The sequence below is a fragment of the Marmota marmota genome, unplaced genomic scaffold (assembly GCF_001458135.2).
Source record: "Marmota marmota marmota unplaced genomic scaffold, marMar, whole genome shotgun sequence".
NCBI lineage: Eukaryota > Metazoa > Chordata > Mammalia > Rodentia > Sciuridae > Marmota > Marmota marmota.
The window spans coordinates 4,412,719-4,435,722 of record NW_025999998.1 but is presented as its reverse complement, the minus strand read 5'-3'; the positions used below and the strand labels follow the sequence as shown (position 1 = coordinate 4,435,722).

Genomic DNA, 23,004 nt, shown 5'->3' with positions numbered 1-23,004 from the left:
CCCGCCCTTTTGTGCTGCTACCCCCCCCCCCCCCCGTACTCGGGAATTGAACCCAGGTGGTTAGCTCAGTGATTAGGTGCCCTGGATTCAATCCCTGATACAAAAATAAGAACGTTTGAACTCAGGGCTGTATGAATGCCAGTCTTTACCACTGAGCAGGGTCCCTATTTATTTATTTTGTTTTGAGACAAGAGTCTTGCTAAGTTGCTAAGGTTGACTTCAAACTTAAATTCTCCTGCCTCGGCCTCCAGAATTACTAGGATTAGATGTGTCATGTGCCTGACTTGTTAACCTCTTGAAGTTCATATTAAGTGCTTAAATATTAACTTCCTTAGGTCTCAGTAATGCCAAGATTCTTTATGCCTTAGATGAATGAATTGATAGGGATTGATGAGTGGATTCTTATGATGGCTTCTGGTCTACCTTGCTTCATCTTGTCTATAGTGGGTGTAAGTTCTTTTCAGTAGTCAGTGCCTGTGTATTACATTTTTGAGATTGCTCCTTTATCTTTACCCATCTAAGATAAGAAGGTTGTTTTTTCTTTCCTCTATTGCCTCCTATATGCACTGAAAGAAAATGTTGTGACCAGTCATTTTGAATGGCAAACTGCAGAATTTGAAGTTAGAAGTGCTTTGCAATGGAAGCCATTTTATACACAAAGAATGGTTTATTAAGAATGTTGTATCTGCCCCAGGCATGGTAGTACAGGTCCGTAATTCTTTTGGCTTGGTAGGCTAAGGCAGGTTGACTGCAAGTTCAAAGCTAGCTTCAGCAATTTAGTGAGGCCCTAAGCAGTTTAGAGAAGCCCTGTCTCAAAATGAAAAATAATAAAGGGCTGGGGATGTTGCTCAGTGGTTAGTCACCCCTGGGTTCAATTCCTGATACCAAAAAGAAAAATAATGTTACATTTGGAAGCTTGATCTATATAGATGGAGGTTGGGGGTCTTGTAGTTTTTTTTAAAAGCAGAGAAAACGGATGAGTATTGATAAAATAAAGGCTTAACCTTGATTTTTGTGAATGTAAACAATCAGTTAATTGTATTGATCTTTTCTCTTTCTTTCTTTTAATGTTGGGGCCATGAAGGATCTAGAAATCATTTAGTTCATGTTTCTTAAACTTGAAAACCTAAGTTGGACTGACATAAGTTTTCCAACTTTTAATTTTTCCAGAATAAAACTTTTTAAACTAATTTTCTATCGAAAAATATCAGCAAAGTAGAAAGGGTATTCTTTGAGGATCAAAGCTGAAACTATGAAAAACCAGAGCTTTTTTATTATAATTTTCTGTTGACTTGTAGAACCACTTGGATGCAGTGGCGCACACCTATGATCTCAGTGGCTGAGGAGGTTGAGACAGGAATTCAAAGCTGGCCTCAGCAATTTGGTGAGAGCCTATCTCAAAAATAAAAAATTAAAAACGGCTGGGGATATTGTTCAGTGGTTAGGTGCCCTGGATTCAATCCCTGGTACAAAAAATAAGAATGCTTGAACTCAGGGCTGTGTGAATGCTAGGCTAGCATTCAGCCACTGAGCTACACTCCCAGTCTCTTTTTAGTTTTATTTTGAGACAGTCTTGTTTAGTTGCCTGGGCAGCCTTCAAAATTGTGATCTTCCTGCCTCAGCCTCCTGAGTAGCTGGGATTATAGGCATCTACCATTGTGCTGGTCTGACATTAAATTTATTTAATTCCCTTTTTAAGGATTAGTAAAATTTAAGAAGAATGAAGTGCTTTAGGTAAAGTTACACCTTGAGATGTTGTTGGAGTCATATATCAGCCCAGATCTGTGGCAGTGACCTAGTTTAGTGGGTTATGCATGTTTTTTTTTTTTTTTTTTAAATGGTACTGGTGATTTAACTCAGGGGTGCTTTACCACTGAGCTAGCCCCAGATACCTTCTACCCTGCTTTTAAATTTTTTGAATTTTTAAAATTTTGAAATAGGGTTACACTGAGTTGCTGAGGCTGGCCTCAAACTTGGCTATGAATGATGTATTTTTGAGAGTGTGGTGAGCTGTAGATCTTCACTTAGAAAAATGTGTATCTAGACAAAACAACATTAGAAATGAAAAGGCTACTGAACTAGATATGAGACCATAAGAATTTATGATAATATATTTTATGTTTTGTTTTGTTTTTGTAGCAGGGATTGAACCTAGGGGTGTTCAACCACTGAGCCACATTCCCAGCCCTTTTTGTATTTTATTTAGAAACAGGTTCTCACGGAGTTGCATAAGGGCCCACTAAATTGCTGAAGCTGGCTTTGAATTTGTAATCCTTCTGCCTCAGCCTCCCGAGCCGCTGGGATTATAGGCTTGTGCCACCATGCCTGGCATGATGATATATTTGAATAGACAGTTCCATAAAATTATAAATTCTAAAAATTTATAATTTTAGATTCAAAAAGTAGAAGAAGTTGAGTGGTGTGGTTTCCCATGCCTGAGGCAAGAGGATCCCAAGTTTGAGGCCAACTTCAGTAACTTGGGAGATCTTGTCTCAAAATCAAAAGCAATAAAAAAGAATTGGGGATGTGGCTCAGAGGTAAAGTGCCTCTCCCTGGGCTCAATCCCATTTATACTTCCCTCCTCCCGCCAAAATGAAAAAGTGGAAATACATATACCATTTAAGGGAATTGATTCTTTAATTACATAATTACTTTTTTTTTTTTAAGCCACAAAGAACATCCCAAGCTTAGATAGATTTGCAGACTAGTTCTACAAAATATTCAAATAGTACTTAATTTTCGTCCTCACAAACTCAGTGTTTTCCCCTTTCAAGAATACTCCCCAACTCATTTTTTTCTGTCTAGTAAACCTCATTTATTACCACTACCAGAGAAGGACAGTGTGAACAAGGAAAATGACAAACTAGCCTCACTTATGAAGGTAGCATATGAAATCTTAAATGTAACATTAATGCAGAGAGTTCTACTGTGTGTAATTTTGATAGCACATCACATGTACCAGTTGGGTGATTTTAATAATGCAGGTTGGTCAAACATTAGAAATAAACAAACAAATAAATGAATGAATAAATAAATAAATAAATATATTTAATCACAACAAATAAAGGGGAAAACCCATCATGATGGATATAGGTTAAGCTCATTTGTGATTTAGAAACAAACCAAGCAGAGTGTGGTGTCACATTGCCTGTAATCCCATCTACTCAGGCTGAGGCAGGATGATCAGAAGTTTGAAGCCAGCCTCTCCAGTTCATAAGACCTTGTTTCCAAGATAAAAAAAGGACTGAGACAGTGGCTCAGTGGTAGAGTGCATGTGGAAGGCCCTGAGTTTGATTCCCAGCACTACAAAACAAAAGACAACACAACAAACCAAACAACCAAAAACTTCCCCGACAAAGATATAGAGCAGAACTTTCCTAACCTGTTGGGGGGTACATACACACCTGTGTTACTCTGAAGAGTGAAGATTGAAAGCACTTTCTTTATAATAAGACAGTCCACTGTCACTATTTCTTCACTACTTTTCTTTGGTTCTAGAATGTCCTTGCCACGTAAGCAAGATAAGAAAGACAAAAGAAATAAGTCTTATGAAGGAAACAACAACAGAAAAATCAATATTCTTAGATAATTTTTATATGATTATTGAGTTAAAAAAATGATCTATAGACAGATTATTAGAAAAAGGAATTATTTTTTGTATTTTTATTTTTAATATTTTTTAGTTGTCGATGGACTTTTATTTATTTATATGTGGTGCTGAGAATCGAACTCAGTGCCTCACACATGCTAGGCAAGTGCTCTGCCACTGAGCCCCAACCCCAGCCCAGAAAAGGGAATTATTAATAAGATAGCTTGCTGATTTATATGAAATCAGTTAAATATTAAATATTACACACTCTACCACTGAGCAGCTCAGTGGTAGTGTGTGTAATAAGCATATACAAGGCTTTGTGTTCAGTTCCCAGAACTGGAAGGTTTTGTTTTGTTGGTTTTTTTTTTTTTTTTTGGTTCTGGCAATGAACCCAGGTGTGCTTTACCACTGAGCTACATCTTAAGGCTTTTTAATTTTGAGACAGGGCCTTGTTAAGTTGCTCAGGCCGACCTTAAACTTTGCCATACTCCTGCTTCGGCCTCCTCAGTCTCTGGGGTTATAGGTGTGTGCTACCATGCCCAGCTGAAAGTACATTAAAACAAAAAAAATTTTTTAAGATGTTGATGCGGGCTGGGATTGTGGCTTAGTGGTAGAGCGCTCGCCTAGCATGGGCGGGACCCGGGTTCGATCCTCAGTACCACATAAAAATAAAGGCATTGTGTTGTGTCCATCTACACCTTAAAAAAAAAAAAGATGTTGATGGACTTTTATTTTATTCATTTATTTACATGTGGTGCTGAGAATCGAACCCAGTGCCTCACACATGCTAGGCAAGCAAGCACTCCACCACTGAACCACAACCCCAGCCCTGAAAGTACATTTTTATATACCAGGAATGAGAGGGAAAATACTTAAATAGGAAACTTCTACTTAACACAAAGTGACTGTTCTTAAAAAATGATAACATCATTAAAGATAAAGACCATGAAAATTAAAGAATACTAAAGAGATGTGACCGTTGTATGCAATACCTACTCCTAGACTGAATCTTACACGGGAGAGGTAAAATGCTGTAATATATATTATTGGGTCACTTGACCAAATCAGGAATCAGATGTAAATATAGTATCTATGTTAAATTTTCAGGAGTTGAAAATTATCCTATGGCCATGTAAGAGAATATGTCTATTGTTAAGAAACGTGCACTACAATTTTTAGGGGTAAAGGCCATGGTATTTACTACCTCTGAAGATGGTTCAAAAAGATAACTATGTATGGGGAGGGAGAGTGAAAGATAGGGTAAAATGTTTATAGCTGAATCTGGGTATTGTGTATACAGTTTTTTTCTTTCTTATTAGTCCTGAATTTTTTTCCTTCAAGTTTGAAGTTATTTCTAAAGAAAAAGTTAAAGTACTTTTTATAATAACAACAAATATAAGAATAAACCCTAATGCAGCTTTGTGATATTAGCTATTCACTTAGTTTTTCTTTAACACAAGTTAAATTGTTATTGATTTGACTTTCTTCTAAAACAGAGATGGGAGGCTTGACTATGTTTGGTCACAGTTTTTGACCTTTCTTCTTTTAAAATAATTTTTAGTTGTTTATGGACCTTTATTTCATTTATTTATAAGTGGTGCTGAGAATCAAACCCAGTGCCTCACACATGATAGGCAAGCATTCTACCACTGAGCCACAACCCCAGCCCCTTTCTTTATTTTTAATACCTATAAGCAGAGTAGTTTTTTGAGAAGTTATTGTACTTTTAATTTTGGTTGTAGATGTACAAGTTCTACTTGGAACTTGTAAGTGTGCATTGGTTTGCCTGTTGTATAGCAAAGCGTTTCTTTCTTTTTTTTTTTTAAAGAGGTCACAAATATTTTTAAAAAATATTTATTTTTTCATTGTAGTTGGACATAATACCTTTATTTTATTTATTTTTATGTGGTGCTGAGGATCAAACCCAGGTTCTTGCATGTGCTAGGCGAGCGTTCTACTGCTGAGCCACAACCCCAGTCCTGCAAAAGCATTTTCATTGAGTAGCGTTTCACAGGTTGGAGCCCTACATTGTCCCTCTTGGATAAACTTGCAGTTTCTATTTTTTTTTTTAAAGAGAGAGGGGGAGAGAGACAGAGAGAATTTTAATATTTATTCTTTAGTTTTCGGCGGACACAACATCTTTGTTTGTATGTGGTGCTGAGGATCGAACCCGGTCCACACGCATGCCAGGTGAGCGTGCTACCGCTTGAGCCACATCACAAGTCCCTATTTTTTTTTTTAAGTGAGAATTAAGACACTTGAGCTATAACACATGACAAAATCTGTATTTTTACAAATCCCTCTATTACCTAAACTTTTACTGTTGTAATTCTCACACCTCATGATATCTTTTTCTTTTTTCTTTGTTCTGGGGATTGAATCCAGGGGTGCTCTACCAGTGAGCTACAACCCATTCCTCTTTATTTTATGTACATATGTATGTATGCTTTTATACTGATAATTCAGGGGTGCTTTACCACTGATCTACATCCCTGTTCTTTTTATTTTTTATTTATCAAGATAAATTTCTGAGGCTTGCCTCAAACTGTGATCTTCCTGTCTCAGCCTCCTGAGTCTCTGGGGTTACAGCCATGTAGCACCATGCCGGGCTGTCTCTCTCTTTCTTTATTATTATTATTTTTAATCATCTTTACTGAGACTTTCCAAAGGATTTAACTTCAGTTTTGCAGAAATAATATTGTATAAATGATTAATGTATTTATATAATACTTAAATTATATCTTTTGATGACTCAATTAGCATAAACTGGGTTGGAAATAAGTACTGTTGACTTGCTAAGCATGCAACTCAGCTGATACTTAGAATAGTCCCTATTTTTTTTTTCTTTTGGGTTGTAAATGGACATAATACCTTTTTTATTCATTTTTATGTGGTACAGAGGATCGAACCCAGTGCCTAACACATACTAGGCAAATGCTGTATCATAACCCCTATTCTTATGTGTGGGCATCATTGGTCTTTTTCAGAAAGAATGCATAGGGTCTCTTATTTGGTTAAGCAGAGGGTGATTGAGAGGTTCTATAGTAGTAGTTCAGTAGAAATAAGTAGCTGTAAATAAATGGTTGGCTAGTTTTATTAAATGGCTCATTTAATAATTGTACTCAGTACTACAAAATGAATTTTGAATCATTCAAGTTAATTTCATTATGATTATACCAGGAAGCTGGGTGTGGTGGCTTGTGCCTATAATTCCAGTGACTCAGGAGGCTATGGCAGGGGGATTAAAAATTGGAGGCCAGCTTCTCAATTTAGCAAGACTGTAAATCTCCCCTCCTTCCCCAAATGGTACATGGCTTGGTATAGAGCACCTCTGCGTTCATTCCTCAGTACTGCAAAAAACCGAAAAAGATTATACCAAGGAACTGATTTGAGGAAGTATGACACTAATACCATCATTTGATTCACATCTGATATGGTATACTAGGTTTCTTTCCCTCTTGCCATTATTTTCAATTTCTATTTGATAATTAGTTATGATTTAAGCTCAGATAAAGACTCTGCTCTGGTTAACTTGTGCAGAAAGGTGTTAGAAGTTGGTTGAGGGCTGCAGAAGCAGGATCCCACGGGATACCTCCCAGAAAACTATTGATGTCAAGGGTGCTGTCTGTTACAAATAGAAAGGTGAAGAATCAGGGTCCAGGCTCATCGCACCTTGGTTGAGATCTGGGGAACAGGAAGTTGCTTCTGTATCTGTTTGTTTCATGAATACATTATTTAGTTGTGACCCAAAGTGTTAGAACTGTTACTTCAGAGCCAAACTGTCAAATCTGTTTCTGTCAGAATGCCTTATGTGGGTGTTCACCTTTCTTACCACTTTGGTCCAGTTCTGAATTCAGGTCTTTTCAGGTTTGAGTAGCTTGAATCATATTTGGAATGCCTGTTGCAGGGTAAATTTTGGCTCTCTCGGCCCTGCAGTTTCTTGAAGATGAGCTTCTCAAGGATCTACCATATAAATTGTAGTAAGCCTATGATGATTCAGGCTTGGTTTCTCCTACCACCACTACCTTCTCTCAGTCTTTCTTTTTGGGGTATGCAGTTTCTTGACTCCTTCTCTGTCCTTGAATTTGCTATTCTCCTGCTTTAGCTTGTTGAGCCCTTGAGCCCTTGGGATTATAGGTATGTGCCACTAGGCCTTTTTTTTTTTTTTTAAAGCCAGCATGCAGATGTTACTGTAGCCTGGCAATTTGCTAAATTCTTGGCTTTAGCAGCATATTGACTTTCTATCATAATGTGTTTGGGTAGGTAGTGTTACCCTATTTTATTGATGTTAACTTTATGGAGGTCACACTCCTAATAAGTGAAGACCCACGTAGGGATCCAAACCAGTTTTCACTGATATGAGAAACTGTTTGTTTACATGATCTATTTGAGTGATGTTTTTTCTCATCCTTTCACCTTCAGTCTGTGGCTGTCTTTGCCTATGAGGTGACCCTTTTGGAGATAGCATATTGTTGGTTCTTGTTTTTTAATCCAATCTGCTAGAGTCTCTCTTTTTTTTTTTTTTTGGTACAGGGATTGAACTCAGGGGTGCACAACCACTGAGCCACATCCCCAGACCTATTTTGTACTTTATTTAGAGACAGGATCTCACTAGGTTGCTTAGCATCTTGCCTTTCCTGAGGCTAGTTTGAACTTGAGATCCTCCTGCCTCAGCTTTCTGAGCCACTGGGATTACAGGCAGGTGCCACCGTATCCAATTTGTTTATTTTTATGTGGTGTGAGGATCGAACTGTGAGGCAAGTGCTCTACCACTGAGCCTCATCCCCAGCCCCTCTATTTCTAGTTTTTAACTTGAATTAGTTTCTCCTTTGATTGACTATTTCTTTAGTATAGCTCCTCCCTTTGCTGGTTTCCCCTTCATTTTATCTTTGTGGAATATTTTGTTGAGAAATGTTCTACAGCGCAGGCTTTCTAGTTATAAATTCTTTTAACTTTTGTTTATCATAGAAGGTGTTTTTCATCTTCTCTTAATATAGACCATATTATGTAAGCTGTCACATATGTTGGCATACAATTGTAATATTACCTTAATATATTTTTAGCATCTGTAGGTTTATTTTCATAGTTTTCCTTCCATTGATATTTTCATATTATTGCTTTTTTCTTGATTAGACTTGCTTGATTTTTATCAAGTTTTAGCAGTATTATTTCTTCTATATTTTATATATTTCGACTCCTACTCTTATTTATTCCTTTCTACTACGTAATTTGAAAATAATTTGATTGTTATTCTAGCTTTTTTCCGATACAAGTACTTTAAGTTATACATGTTCATCTGAGTGCTGTTTCATCCCAGATATCCTGATATTTTAAGCTTTTATTATCACTCAGTTCAAATCACTTTTTATTTACTTTTCTTGTGCTTTCTTTTTTGACCACTGAGATATTATAAGTATGCCATTTAATTTTAAAATAGTTGACATGTGGGGGGTGGGGTTTTATATACTTTCCCCCCCCTTTTTTTTTTACATTTCTAGCTTTATTTTTTATTATTAATTTTTAATATATAACAGCGAAATGCATTACAATTCATATTATACATATAGAGCACAACTTTTTCATATCTCTGGTTGTACACAAAGTATGTCCACACCAATTTATGTCTTCATACATGTACTTTGGATAATGATATCCATCACATTCCACCATTATTTGTAACCCCATTCCCCCTCCCTTCCCCTCCTACTCCTCTGCCCTATCTAGAGTTCATCTATTCCTCCCATGCTCCCCCTCCCTATCCCACTATGAATCAGCCTCCTTATATCAGAGAAAACATTAGGCTTTTTTTTTTTTTTTTTTAGATTGTCTAACTTCACTTAGCATTATCTTCTCTGACTCCATCCATTTACCTGCAAATGCCATGATTTTATTCTCTTTTATTGCTGAGTAATATTCCATTGTGTATATATATCACATTTTATTTATCATTTATTTACTGAAGGGCATCTAGGTTGGTTCCACAGCTATTGTGAATTGTGTACTGCTGTAAACATTGATGTGGCTGTGTCCCTGTAGTATGCTGTTTTAAGTCCTTTGGATATAGACCGAGGAGAGGGATAGCTGGGTCAAATGGTGGTTCCATTCCCAGTTTTCCAAGGAATGTCCATACTGCTTTCCATATTGGCTGCACCAATTTGCAGTCCCACCAGCAATGTATGAGTGTGCCTTTTTCCCCACATCCTCACCAACACTTTTTGTTGTTTGTATTCATAATAGCTGCCTTTCTGACTGGAGTGAGATGAAATCTTAGAGTAGTTTTGATTTGCATTTCTCTAATTGTTAGCGATGATGAACATTTTTTTCTTTTCTTTTTTTTTTTGGTGCTGATGATTGAACCCAGGGCCTTGTGCAATTGAGGCAAGCATTCTACCAAGTGAGCTAAAGGTGATTGATTTCTTATGTAATAAATCATGCAGGAAGCACAGTCTGCATGATTTCAAATTAAAAAAGTAATGGAAATGCTTTTTATATTGATTGTATTGGTTACATACATGTCAAAACTGATCAAATTACATACTTCAAATACGTGCATTTTATTGTACTTCAATTTTACCTCAATAAAGCTATGGGAAAAAAAAATGTTGTCTGTTGTTATGGTTTAGTGGTAGAGCACTTGCCTAGCATGTGTGAGGCACTGGGTTCGATACCCAGCACCACATAAAAAAACTGAATAAACAAAATAAAGGTATTAAATATACTAAAAATATTAAAAAATATATATTACTGAAAAAAAAAAAACCAGTTGATGTGGCCCCAAGGTCTATTCTTATCTTTTTTACTCACTGCCTTTAGTAAAGCAATCATAATTTGAAAGAAATTTATGAAATGATTTAGTTCAACTCCTGTCAAGGTGGTAATTTTGTATAAGATGTCATTTTGTCTTCCTTATTTGCTTGTGCCACTATAAAGTTAATTTGTTTTTGAATTTTTAGTACTTGTTTTTATTTAGTTGAATTTTTACATTATAAATTGTTGATTCCATAGTTAAAAGTGTACATTGAGCTACATTGACAGTTTCATTTTTGGGTACTAGGGATTGAACTCAGGGGCACTGAACCACTGAGCCACATCCCTACCAATTTTTGTATTTTATTAGAGACAGGGTATCACAGAATTACTTAGTGCCTCACCATTGCTGAGATGGGATTTGAACTCTTGATCCTCCTGACTCAGCCTCCTGAACTGCTGGGATTACAGGTGTGTGCCACCACGCCCCATTACATTGACCGTTTTGTATCCTATTATGCTTCTACTTTTCCGTATAAATAACCTTTTTTTCTATACAGAAAAAATATTATAAATCTTATCTTGTCCTTTACTTATTTTAATTAATAAAATAATTTGAAAAATCAATCCATATCTGAGCTCAGACCTTTCTCATTGTTTTTAGGTTGGCTGTACTGTGTTGTGGGAAGTATGACATTGATTTACCTATTTCCTTATTGATGGACAATAGACATAGTGTTAGAGAGGGGAAATGACAGTTGTAATTAAAATTTGACTCAATGTGTTTGAAAAATTATTGCAAGACTGAAGTGAATAACTTTTGGAGGAAGTTGCAAGTTTACACCTAGAATCAGTTACCTTGTGAGAATTTCATGTAAGAATAATGAAGTCTAGCCAGAATATAGCCTGACTCAGAAAGGTAGTTGTCATAGCAGGTGGAGCCAAGTATAAGTAGTATTTTGCTGGCTCCAGCACTCTGCTTTCCATACTTGGACTGGACTGTTTTTGTTACTATAAAGAAATGACAGCCTGAATACTAATCATGCCAGATCTTTGGTGAACAAGAGAAGGGGAAACCTTTCCAATTTGCCCAATAAGGCAAATTCTTGTTTTCATCCATGGAGAGTATAAGAGTGGTTTGATCAGGATTGTGAGCTGGCCAGTACAGACAGATTAGGATAATTTACATTTCTTCTTAGGAACCTTCTTTTGGGACCCAGCCTAGAATCTCTCATCTGAAGCCAAAGGAACTTTCTAGGTTTTTTTTTTTTTTTGTACTGGGGATTGAACCCATGGATACTTAACCAGTGAGCTACATCCCTAGCCCTTTTTTATTTTTTATTTTGAGGCAGGTTTCCCTTAGTTGCTTAGACCTCGCTAAGTTGCTGAGGTTGGCCTTGAACTTGTGATACTCCTGTCTCAGCCTCCTGGGTTGCTGGGATTATAAGTGTGTACCAAAGTGCCCAGCTAACTGTTTTTTTGAGAAAGAGTCTCTTTATGTTGCCCAAGGTGGCCTTGACCTGTGATTCTCCTGAGTAGCTGGGTTTGCTGGTATGTACTGCTTGGCTTTTTTTTTTTTTTTCCTTTTAAACAGAAAGTTTTGCATAGAGTCATTTGTTGTCTTGACTCTTCTGTTCCAGGACCACTTCCCCAAGTCCACTTTCCCATTCCTAGCCTACTCTCTGCAGGCCAGTGGAACAGGATATAGGTGTGATCTCAATGGGACCAAAAAGATTAGTGAAAAATTAACTGGATCTGGGGAAAGGATTGAGGCCTTGTTTAGGTGAAGAGCTTTTTTTGGTGTGTGCTTTCTAGCATAGGGACCATGTCTGTGGGGTCCTGCCTGGGATGGTAGAATAAGGCAGTTTTTAGAGTGCTTCGTGGTTCAGTGCCTAGATAGGTGTGCTAATGTGTTATGTAGAGCTTTTGAGGTGGCCTGCTACTTCCCTTTTCCTCCCAGCCATTTGAGTGGCCAACCATTTGAGAAAGTTGGAGATGGAAGGTCAGAGTATTAGGAGCAAGATTGGAGAATGTGGTTTTCTTTCCTTTCTGTCTTGCTCTAGATGCCTTTGTTAGTTTGCTAGGGCTGCTGTAACAAATCATCACAAACTTGAATGGTGTAAAACAAGAGAAATATGTTCTCTCTTAGTTCTAGAGACTTGAAGTCAAAATCAAGATTTCAGCAGAGCCATACTCTTTTTGAAAAAGAGTTGAGGGAAAGATCAGTTCCCTGCCTTTCTGTTGGTTTCTTGTGTTTGCCAGCAATCCTTGGTCTTCTGTGGCTTACAGCTAAGTGATTCCAGTCTCTGCCTCAGTCTTTACTTCCATCTTCACAAGGGGATCTTTCCTCAGTCTCTTTCTCTTCTTAAAAGGATTTCAGTTAGGTAGGTACCCATGCCTGTAATCCTAGTGACTTTTGGGAGGCTGAGGCAGGAGGATTGAAAGTTTTGAGGCCAGACTCAGCAATTTAGTGAGAACTTTCTCAAAATCAAAAAATAAAAAGTACCTGGGATGCTGCTCAGTGGTTTGTCCCTCCTACCCAAAGAACATCAGTTATATTGAACTAGTGCCTGCCCTGATTGACTTGATCTTTTTATTTTTTTGGGGGGGGTGGTTTACTGGGGATTGAATTCAGGGGTACTTGACCACTGATCCACATCCCCAGCCCATTTGTGTTTTGTTTAGGGACAGGACCTTGACTTTGCTGAGGCTGGCTTTGAACTTGTGATCCTTCCGCCTCAACCTCCTGAGCCTCTGGGATTACAGGCATTGTGCTCAGCCCGCCAGTCCATTTTTTATATTTTATTTTGAGACAGGGTCTTGCTAAGTTGCTCAAGGCCTCACTAAGTTGCTGATGATTGCTTTGAACTCTCGATTCTCCTGCCTCAGCCTCCTGAGCCACTGAGATCACAGACGTGCGCCACCATGCCCGGCCGGATTGACCTCATCTTAACCCAATTACATCTGCAAAAACCCTATTTTCAGATAAGATCACACTCATGGGTTTTGGGTGTTAGGTTTCAACATGTCTTGGGGGGGATGGTGCATGAATCACCTCAGAGCCATGTTGACTAAGGCAGTCTGCAGAATGAACAGAAGCTTGTTGCTCACTGTGAAACCAAACCAGTGAGCTGCAGTGTTGAAATGAAAGACCAGACTTCATCTTCCTTAGAATTGGGAACTGGAGACAGCAGGGTGGTACTAAGGAGTAACTTTCTTTATTCAGTTTTTTTTTTTTTTTTTTTTAAAGACTCTCACTATAAGAAAGGAGTAGTGACAGGACTGGAGGGTTTGGACCTCCAGAATTTGGCAGGTCTTTGTGAAGTATTCTTCCTCCTGGTGGAGGCTAAAATAGCATCTCTTCTAAAGTAGCACAGCTGGGGATTGTGCCTTGGTTTTTCTTTCATTGCCTAACCTAATGCTTATCTACTAAACTGATATTTGCTGAATTTCCCAGGGGATGTACTTTATAGTAGATTCTGAAGTGTTCTCTTCATAGATAGTGCAGATCTATGGCAGGCCTTGTGGAAGAAACTAATACATGATGTGAGACATCAGTTTTTATTCTTTCCTCAGAGTAATTTTTTTTTTTTTTTTAAAGCCAGGGATTGAACCCAGAGGTACTTTACCACTGAGCCATATCCCCAGCCTATTTTGAGATTAGACCTTGCTGAGTTGCGTAGGGCCTTGCTAAGTTGCTGAGGCTGGCTTTGAATTTGCGATCCTCCTGCGTTGCTGGGATAACAGATGTGCCACTGTACCCAGCTAGAAGTTGTTTAAGAGAGTGCTGGTTAGAAATACCAAGTATGCACAAGGACAGCAATGTAGAATATGACATTACATTTGGCAGGAAAGGATTAGCTTGTTTCTTTTTTATTATTAAGTAAAATATGTATTATTATTAGAATAAGGAGAGTAAATGTTTTCCCTTCTAGTAAGGTAAAAAAAAATTCAGAAAAGAAGATGGGGGGTGGATTAGTGGTGGGCTTTTTTCTTCACTTGTTGGAAAAGCTCTTTAGCTTATTAAATTCTTAGGGACTGGGCAAAGTAGTGTTTGCTTATAGTTCCAGCTACTTAGGTGGCTGAGGTAGTAGGATGACTTGAAGCCAAGAGCTTAAAGTCAGCCCTGGCAATATAATAAGATGTCATCTCCTAAAACAAATAAAAAAATACAACCATGTAGAACATTCTTAGTGTACTTGCTTTATATATGGCCATTTAGTTTAGCGGGTCTCAAAAACATTGAAGGCTAAGTCTGTAGAGGCAGAATTACAACATTACATCAGAGTTATTGTTGTCAGTCACTTTGGGGACTCAGTCTCTAAAAAGGTGTAGCATTATTTAAAAAAAAATTGCATCATCATTCATCAGCTGAAATTGTGGTGATTCTTGTGAAATATAACAATCTTTTTTCAACCACAAAACATTACTGCAAGAGCCTTTTAAAATTATTCCCTCTTGGATCAGAGAAATAAAGGTAAAGGACAAAGAAGAGGGGTTGGGGATTTAATTGTAATAACATGATTAAGTTTAATGATAAATGTGGATTAGGAAAAAGTATAACTGCTTTTAAAAAATATTTATTTTTTAGGTGTAGATGGACACAACACAATGCCTTTATTTTTATGTGGTGCTGAGGATCGAACCCAGGTCCCTCCTGTGCTAGGCGAGTGCTCTATTGCTGAGCCACAATCCCAGCCCCATAACTGCTTTTAAAAATTTTTCTTTTTTTAGTTGCAGATGGACACAACACCTTTATTTATTTATTAATTTTTATGTGGCGCTGAGGATCAAACCCAGTGTCTCAAACATGCTAGGCAAGAATTCTACCACTGAGCTACAACCCCAGCCCTTTAAACTACTTTTTTTTTTTCAGTTGTAAATGGATTTTTTATTTATTTATATGCAGTGCTGAGGATCAAACCCAGGGCCTCACACATGCCAGGCAAGTGCTCTACCACTGAGCCACAACCCCAGCCCCCTACAAACTGCCTTTTAAAGTAATGAACATAGGGCTGGGGATGTGGCTCAAGCCGTAAGGCGCTCGCCTGGCATGCGCGGGGCGCTGGGTTCAATCCTCAGCACCACATAAAAGTAAAGATGTTGTGTCCACCAAAAACTGAAAAATAAAATACTAAAAAAAAATTCTCTTTCCTCTCTCTCTCGTAATGAACATAAATAGTCAACCCAAAAAAGAAATGAAAATGGTTTTGTGTCCAAAAATCATCAATGCTACCAATAATCAAAAACATCAAATTTAATATCAAACTTTTTTTTTAGGTAGTGGGGTTAAAATTTTACTTTATGTGTTTTAAATTTTATGATAAACATATATTGACTTTATAGATTGGAAAATTTAAAAACCTAAGCTGAATCAAAGGTCAAAGACCAAAACTAATGTGGTGTGTTGGTGCATGCCTATAATCCCACTGATTTGAGAGGCTGAGGCAGGAGGATTGCAAGTTCAAAGCCAGCCTCAGCAACTTATTGAGGCCATAAGCAACAAGTGAGATTTGTCTTAAAATGAGACATAAAAGGGGGGCTGGGATGGTGTTCAGTCCCTGCTACCCTTCCCCCACAAAACCCCCAACCTCCCGCACATCTAAACCATATCAACCTGATTATCTGATTTGTAGGCATAACTATTTTTGTATAGTTGAGTAGTTATGCTAGGAAGAAAGAAAGTATATTTTCTAGTCCAGTTAGCAAACTGTGTCAAGGGCTGAGATTTAATTTTTTAAATGTCTTAATTTTTTAATGTCTTTTTTTTTTTAAAGAGAGAGAATTTTTTAATATTTATTGTTTAGTTTTTGGTGGACACAACATCTTTGTTTGTATGTGGTGCTGAGGATCGAACCCGGGCCGCATTCATGCCAGGTGAGCGCGCTACCGCTTGAGCCACATCCCCAGACCAATTTTTTAATGTCTTAATAGTCTCTGCTTCATTTTCTTGTCAGAGCCACTGATTTGTTGCATAAGCCAGAAATCTTGACTCCTGTTCTTTTCACTTCTGTTAGGAAATTTTGTTCACAGTATATCATATTCTGCAATCTGATCCCTTCTTATTGCCCACCCCTGGTTGAAGCTGCCTTTTTATATTGTCTGGTTTAGTGTAAATCACCTACTTGCTCCTCTCTCTGCTTCTGTCATTGTCCTTCTTTATACAACAGTCACAATAATACTAAGTGTGAGCCAGTAAACTTTTCTGCTCCAGGTCCTCTAGAAGTTACCTTAGAAAACAGAGTCATTTCCTTGAAAGAAAAATGCATGTTTGATTTCCATGAACTGGATAGATAAAAGGCGAAGAAGCCCAAGGTTCTTATCCCACTGAAGGTAGTTTGCCAAACTCCTCTCCCGTTTTTTCCTCTCATTGTTTTTACTCTTGATTACCGAGTTCCCAGTATATATCACATCCTTGCTATTTATTTATTTATTTATTTATTTATTTTTTAGGTGTAGATGGACACAACACAAGGCCTTTATTTTTATGTGGTGCTGAGGATTGAACCTGGGTCCCACCCGTGCTAGGCGAGCGCTCTCCCGCATCCTTGCTATTTCTTACAGCACCCAAAGTCTCCTTCCTTGCTGTTGCCTCTGTTGAAAATGCTCTTCTTCCAGATATTTGAATGACTAATTCCCTTCTTCAGGCCTTTCCTGAATTTCACTTTCTCTAAAATGCTGTATTTGGCCTCCTCTGTGTGAAACAGTAACCCTCCCCTTTGTGTTTCTTCGCAGAATTTACTACTTACTTATTATCTGTTTCACTCCATTAGAATGAGGACTTACTGACTGACTGCCCAGCATTTAGGCATTCAGTAATTATTTGGCAAATGACTGGATGAATTTCCAATTTCTTTGTCAGTAGCTTCTTTTGCCTTGAGGAATACTCAGGCCACTCATGTACTTTGGCCAGGGGGAAAGGAACCCTACTTTTCATGGACCAAATGTTTCTGTGGGTTTCTTCCTTTTTCTTACTGCTCAGATTTTTCTATTCTAATAATTTTTACCAGTCAAGCAAATGAATCTCTTTTTTTTTTTTAAATAACATTTCTGTGTTTGGGATTAATGCTTTCCTTTCTTTAAATTTGGTATCATTTTATATAAATACTTTAGCATTTAGGTGCCTCTTCCATCATTCAGCTGGCAAATAATTATTGCAGCAGACCTTGTGAGCCAGGCTGGGTGCCAGGCTATATGCCAGGGTTCAAAGAGATGGTGAACCTGCCTTTCCCTTGAAAGCTGATAGTTCAGCGGGTGGTTGGAATTGCCAACAGTTGGGAGAGGCAAGTGCCATAATGAAGGATGCAGAGGAGGGAGGTTGGACCATGAGTGTTTCATCCAGGTAGTGCCTGAGTGTTGGGAATTTCAAGGGTGGGTGGGAGTTTGCCAGGTGAGGAAGCAGGCAAAGGGTACTCCAAGGAGAGGGAAAATGGGCAGAGGCACAGAGAGCTTTAACTTGTTAGAGAAGCACAAGTCAGTGAGTATTGTTGGAGTGTAAAATATATTTGCCTCTTTGTATCTGAGTGCTCTGTGCTTCAGTGAATTCAACCAAGTGCAGATCAGAAATATTTGAAAAAAATTTTGTATTGAACATGTCTTCGTACTATTCCCTAAACAGTACAGTATAAAAACTATTAACTTAGCATTTGTGTTATATCAGGTATTGTAAGTAATCTGAAGACTTAAAGTATACAGGAGGTTGTGTGTGAGTTATATGCAAATACTAAGCCATTTTATATAAAAGACTTGAGCATCCTAGGATTCTGGTATACCAGAATTTCTATTCTGATATTCTTTACTAGTGAAGCAAATTAATCTCTCTCTCTTTTTTTTTTTTTAAAATCATAGGGGAGAGGTCCTAGAACCAATCCCTTATGGATCCAGAGGGACAACTATGATGTAGGCACTGACGGTGGACAAGGCAAAGTTACGCAAGGGCCAGATTCAGCTGCTTGTAAATAATTACATGCTTACTGTGAGAGTTTCATTCTACAGGTCATGGATTTGCATATGTGTGCCTATGTTTATATAAAGGGAGATTGGGTAGGGAGGACCTCAATTTTTTTCTTTTTGTGTTTCCTTTCTGAGGGAAGGAGAATCCAAAATATTTTCTGCTATTTATTAATATATCTCCATGCAGATTTTTTCTCCTTTATATTGTAAATTCCTAAAGGGTGGCAGGGTTTAATTTTTATGTTTCCTGTATCTCCTCACTACAAATATTGTGAGATGGATGGCTCATTTAAACTCCCTTCCTTCCTTTCTGCTAGGGATTAAACCCATATACAAGTGTTCTATCACCAAGCTACATCCCCAGCCATGTGCACTTAAATTTTCTTTAAGTAAATAGTTACCACTTCACTACTTTTTTATATCTCTTATTATCCCATAACATGTCCTCCTCTTTTATCTGCCCCATCCTTCACCTCTTAATCTATCTATCAAGGAAGTTAAATATTAAGAAAAAAAAAAAGCGGGGGCGGGGGAAAGAAAGCTTGTTTCAAGAAGATTTGATTTGTGCTGTCAGATGCCAGATCCTATCACTGAACCTACATGTGGATTGGGGTGGAATTCCTTACTGAGACAGTCACTCCAGTGCTTTTTATGTTTTTAGTTTAAATTTTTTTTTTTTTTAGTTGTAGATAGACACAGTATCTTTATTTTTATGTGGTGCTGAGATTCAAACCCAGTGCCTCACACATGCAAGGCAAGTTATTTACCACTGAGCTACAATCCCAGTATTACCAGTACTTTTTATGTACTTGCATTCCCCATGCTTGGCACATGTTACGTACTGAGTGAACATTGTTGAAGGGATCATCTCATTTATCTGCAGCAAGATGAGGTTGGTGTTTTTGTAGAAAAACCTCCCTTCTGTAATTTTTGCTTCTAAGCTCCAGACACACTAGACTCCTCTCCATTCTGCAGTATTTCTAGATTCTCTGCTACCTGGAGTGCTCATTCTGTCATCTGATCAGCTGCTGTATCTGCTTATAAGTCTTAACTCTGCTCCTTTCTGAGGAAGTGATTTCTGATTAGTCCAGGTGAACTTAGTTGCTTCTTCTTGTATACTTAAAAAAATTTGTATATTTAAAAAATTTTTTTTTTGTTCAGTTTCTGGACGGTGAACTTGGAAGGTAAAGAGTTTACCCATTTCTCTCTTTCTAGTACTTAAGCATGTGGCCTGGTGGTTTTGTTGAACGATTGATGTGTACATTATTATAGAAAAGCTTGTTATGACAAGCTGGAAGGACATGTGAGTCAAGTTGTGCTAGGGATGGTGAATATCCTCCACTCAACCTAGATGAAACTTTTATACATGTGTACATATGAGTATGAGGGAGTCTTTCAGAACAACACCTTATGTGAACCTACAGGGTTAGAAAATTCATTTTTACTTGGAAGGATTTTGAGAGGCCAGCAGTACAGTTCAGTGATTCAGTGCCAAGAATAGGAACTTGGCAAGAGGAGACTAGAAACTATTTTTTTTTTTTATCTTTTCTTTTTCCCAGGGCCCAGGGAGAAATGTATGAGTCCCTATAAGAGGGTGGAATAGAGTGGAAATATCTAAAAGAGCAAAGTTCCTGCTGAGGGTGCCTACATTTTATTTGGGAGAAAAATACCACTGACCTTAACACACATAATACAGTGCCAATGACTGTGTCCTTCTCTCTGCAGAGACTGCCCTAGCCATCATGGAGGTGGTGGAGGCAGACAGTCCTCTGAATCCCAGCTGTAAAATAATGACCTTCAGACCCTCCATGGAGGAGTTCCGGGAGTTCAACAAATATCTTGCATACATGGAGTCTAAAGGAGCCCACCGAGCAGGTCTTGCAAAGGTGATTATGCTCAGATCCTGGCACGAGAAAGGATCACTTGGCCTTTAAATTGTGTTCTTAATCTTCACGATGTGGGCTGTTGTTTCTTCCTAAGGAAGGTATTTGTAATATCTTCCTTTTTGTTAATCCATGTGGAGCACTTGAAAGATAAATAATTAACTTATTTTTTTTTCAACTATTTATACTATGTTCTAAAGCTTCTTCTTTTTTCTTTTAAAATCAGGGTGGCCTATAGAAACCAGATATCCCGTACAGGTTTTCAGAGGTGTGACAATGTTCATGGTTTTCATCAGTTTCTCATAGAATACATTTTTTTTTTTTTTTGGATACTCGGATTTTAACCCAGGGGGTACTTAACCACTGAACCACATCCCCAGCCTTTTAAAATATTTTTTATTTAGAGACAGGTTTTTGCTGAGTTGCTTAGATTCTTGCTAAGTTGCCAAGGCTGGCTTTGAACTCACTATCCTCCTACCTCAGCTTCCCAAGCTGCTGGGGTTATAGGTGTGCACCACCATGTCAGACCAAAACAATGATTAACCTGAAACTTCATCAATACTCTCCATCCCCTCTCCCATTCTTGCTTTGTTCCTTCCATTTTTTTCTTTGTTTTTAATTAAATTAATTAATTAGTTTTTATGGTACTTGGGATTGAACCCAGGGCCTTTCATATTCTGGGCAAGTGCTCTACCACTGAGCTGCATCCCCAATCCTTTTTAAGAAAATATTATTTTGAGATAGGGTCTCACTTAAGTTGCCAGGCTGGCTTTAAACTTTTGATCCTTCTGCCTCAGTCTCTGGAGTAGCTGGGGTTACATGTGTGTCCCATTGTGCCCAACCTCATTTTATTTTTTTGATATAGCAGATTTATTGAGATATAATTTATATACTAGATAATTTACCCACTTAAATTTGTGTTTCAGTGGTTTCTAGTATTTCCATAGTTACATAGCTATCACCACTATTGAATCCCAGAAGATTTTCATCATCCCAAAAAGAAACTGTACCCATTGAACAGTCATTTCCTATTTCCATCTAACCACCCAGCATGAGGCAACCACAATCTACTTTGTCTCTTTATGGATTTTTCTATTCTTTTTTCTTTTTAGTATTTATCAGATGTGAAGAGTGTCAATATGTACGTGGCACTGTGGCAGGTGGTATGTGTGTGTGTGTGTGTGTGTGTGTGTGTGTTTGTCGGGGCCATGAGGGGCCAGAACTGATCAAGACCCCACCTTCATGGAGCTTATTATCTGATGGTAGGATTTTTAGGGTGATGAGATAGGGACATTTAAGCCAAGACCCAAAGGAAATAAAGAAACCAGCCTTCTCAAGATACAGTGACAGAAAGAATACTAAGTCCAGAGGCCGGGAGGCTGGCCTGGACTTCATGCATGGAAGGATTAGGAAGGCAGTCAGTGGAATTGGCACTCATGGGGAAGAGGGACATAATAAGTATGGTACAAAGAGGCCAGATGGTATTGGGCTTGTCCAGCTTCACAAATGCATAAGAAGTTTTATTTTAAGAGCAGTCAGAAGCATTGCCACACTTTAAGTGGGAGAGGAAGGTATGGTGATTGCTTATTTATTTCTTCTGCTGTTTTTGTGACATTATTTTGAAATGATCACACTAACTTCCATGAGAAGAATGAATTTAGAAGTGTGGGTCACGGGAGACAAGAGTACATGTAGGTTGTCTTTATCTAGTGAGGAGCTTATGGTGGCCTAGACCATTGAAGAAAGGCAGACGTGGTCTTTGGTTTAGTTGTGTTTGAAAATACTCATCTTTGGCTAGGTGCTTTGGTGTACTTGGGTAATCCCAGCAGCTCAGGAGGCTGAGGCAGGAGGATTGAGCATTCAGAGCCAGCCTCAGCAACTCAGAGAAAACTTGTCTTTAAATAAAATGTAAAAAAGGGCTGAGAATGTGGATCACATTGTGGTTAAGTGCCCCTGGGTTTAATCCTTAGTACCAAAAACAAAAACCTCATTTTTTCTTATTCTTATAGATGCCAAATAACATCCTGAAAAGATCATGGTGGTAGCTGGGTGTGGTGGTGCACGCCTGTAGTCCCAGAGGCTCAGGAGGCCTAGACAGGGGAATCGCAAGTTCAAAGCCAGCCTTTCCAGTGGTGAGGTGCTAAGCTGTTGAGAGCCACAGCCGAAGGGGCCCCAGCAAACTTCCAGCTGCCAGCTGATGATTGGCTCACAGCGGCCCCAGCAACATCTAGCTGATTGGCTCCTCTGCGGTGATGCTCATTGGGCTGTTTCCCTGCCCTTTCAGACCACGGAGCTGCTCATTGGGGGACTTTTTTGGCTCCGCCCACGTGACCCAGCCAATCGGCCTCAAGAGCAGGAGGATTGTGGGAGGTGGAGAGAAGCTTGTGTGGGAGAGAGAGGCTTGTGGAAAGCCGGTGGTGGCAGTTGAGGCTCTGAGGATTTTTCCTGAGAGGCTGTTTTGTTTGGCGTGTGTGGTTCTAAAAATAAAGTTAGTTTCTTTTGACAAGTGGCTCCTGATTGTGCCCAGCCAGACTGCAGCATTTGGTGGGCCGCACGGGGAGCGACTGAGGGTAAGTGAAACTGCTCGCCCCTGAGGGCAGGGCAAGAGGATGGGTAGCCATTTTAAGATTCCTCTTTTGTTATTTTGTTTCACTTTTGTTTTAAGTTGCCTGTCCCTGGAGATGTGTAAGATGGAAGAAAAACCGCTCACATCTGAGGAACAGATAGGGAGAAAGGACGGATGGACATTTCAGGAGGCTATTATAATGATTTTGTGTTGTTCCAATTTTGTTTCACTCTGTTTCAGTTTTGTTAGGCGTTATCTTGTTG

The 23,004-nt window shown here is 38.5% G+C and overlaps 1 protein-coding gene across 12 annotated transcripts in view; it reads left to right on the top strand.

Annotated features, from left to right (window-relative positions):
* Positions 1-23,004, top strand: part of Kdm4c (lysine demethylase 4C) — a 387,556-nt gene that overhangs the window by 21,602 nt on the left and 342,950 nt on the right. For 9 of the 12 annotated variants that reach the window (XR_007349008.1, XR_007349009.1, XR_007349010.1 and 6 more), the window contains exon 2: positions 20,018-20,178. The exons of 1 other annotated variant lie outside the window; for it this stretch is intronic. Coding sequence is in view for 6 of the 11 variants with exons in the window: in XM_048806786.1 (XP_048662743.1) it covers positions 20,035-20,178 (144 nt within the window). In the remaining 5 variants the exon portion in view is untranslated. Of the gene's footprint in view, positions 1-20,017; positions 20,277-21,295; positions 21,747-23,004 lie in introns of those variants that run through there. 2 more of the 12 variants (XM_048806789.1, XM_048806791.1) reach the window with 2 other exon arrangements.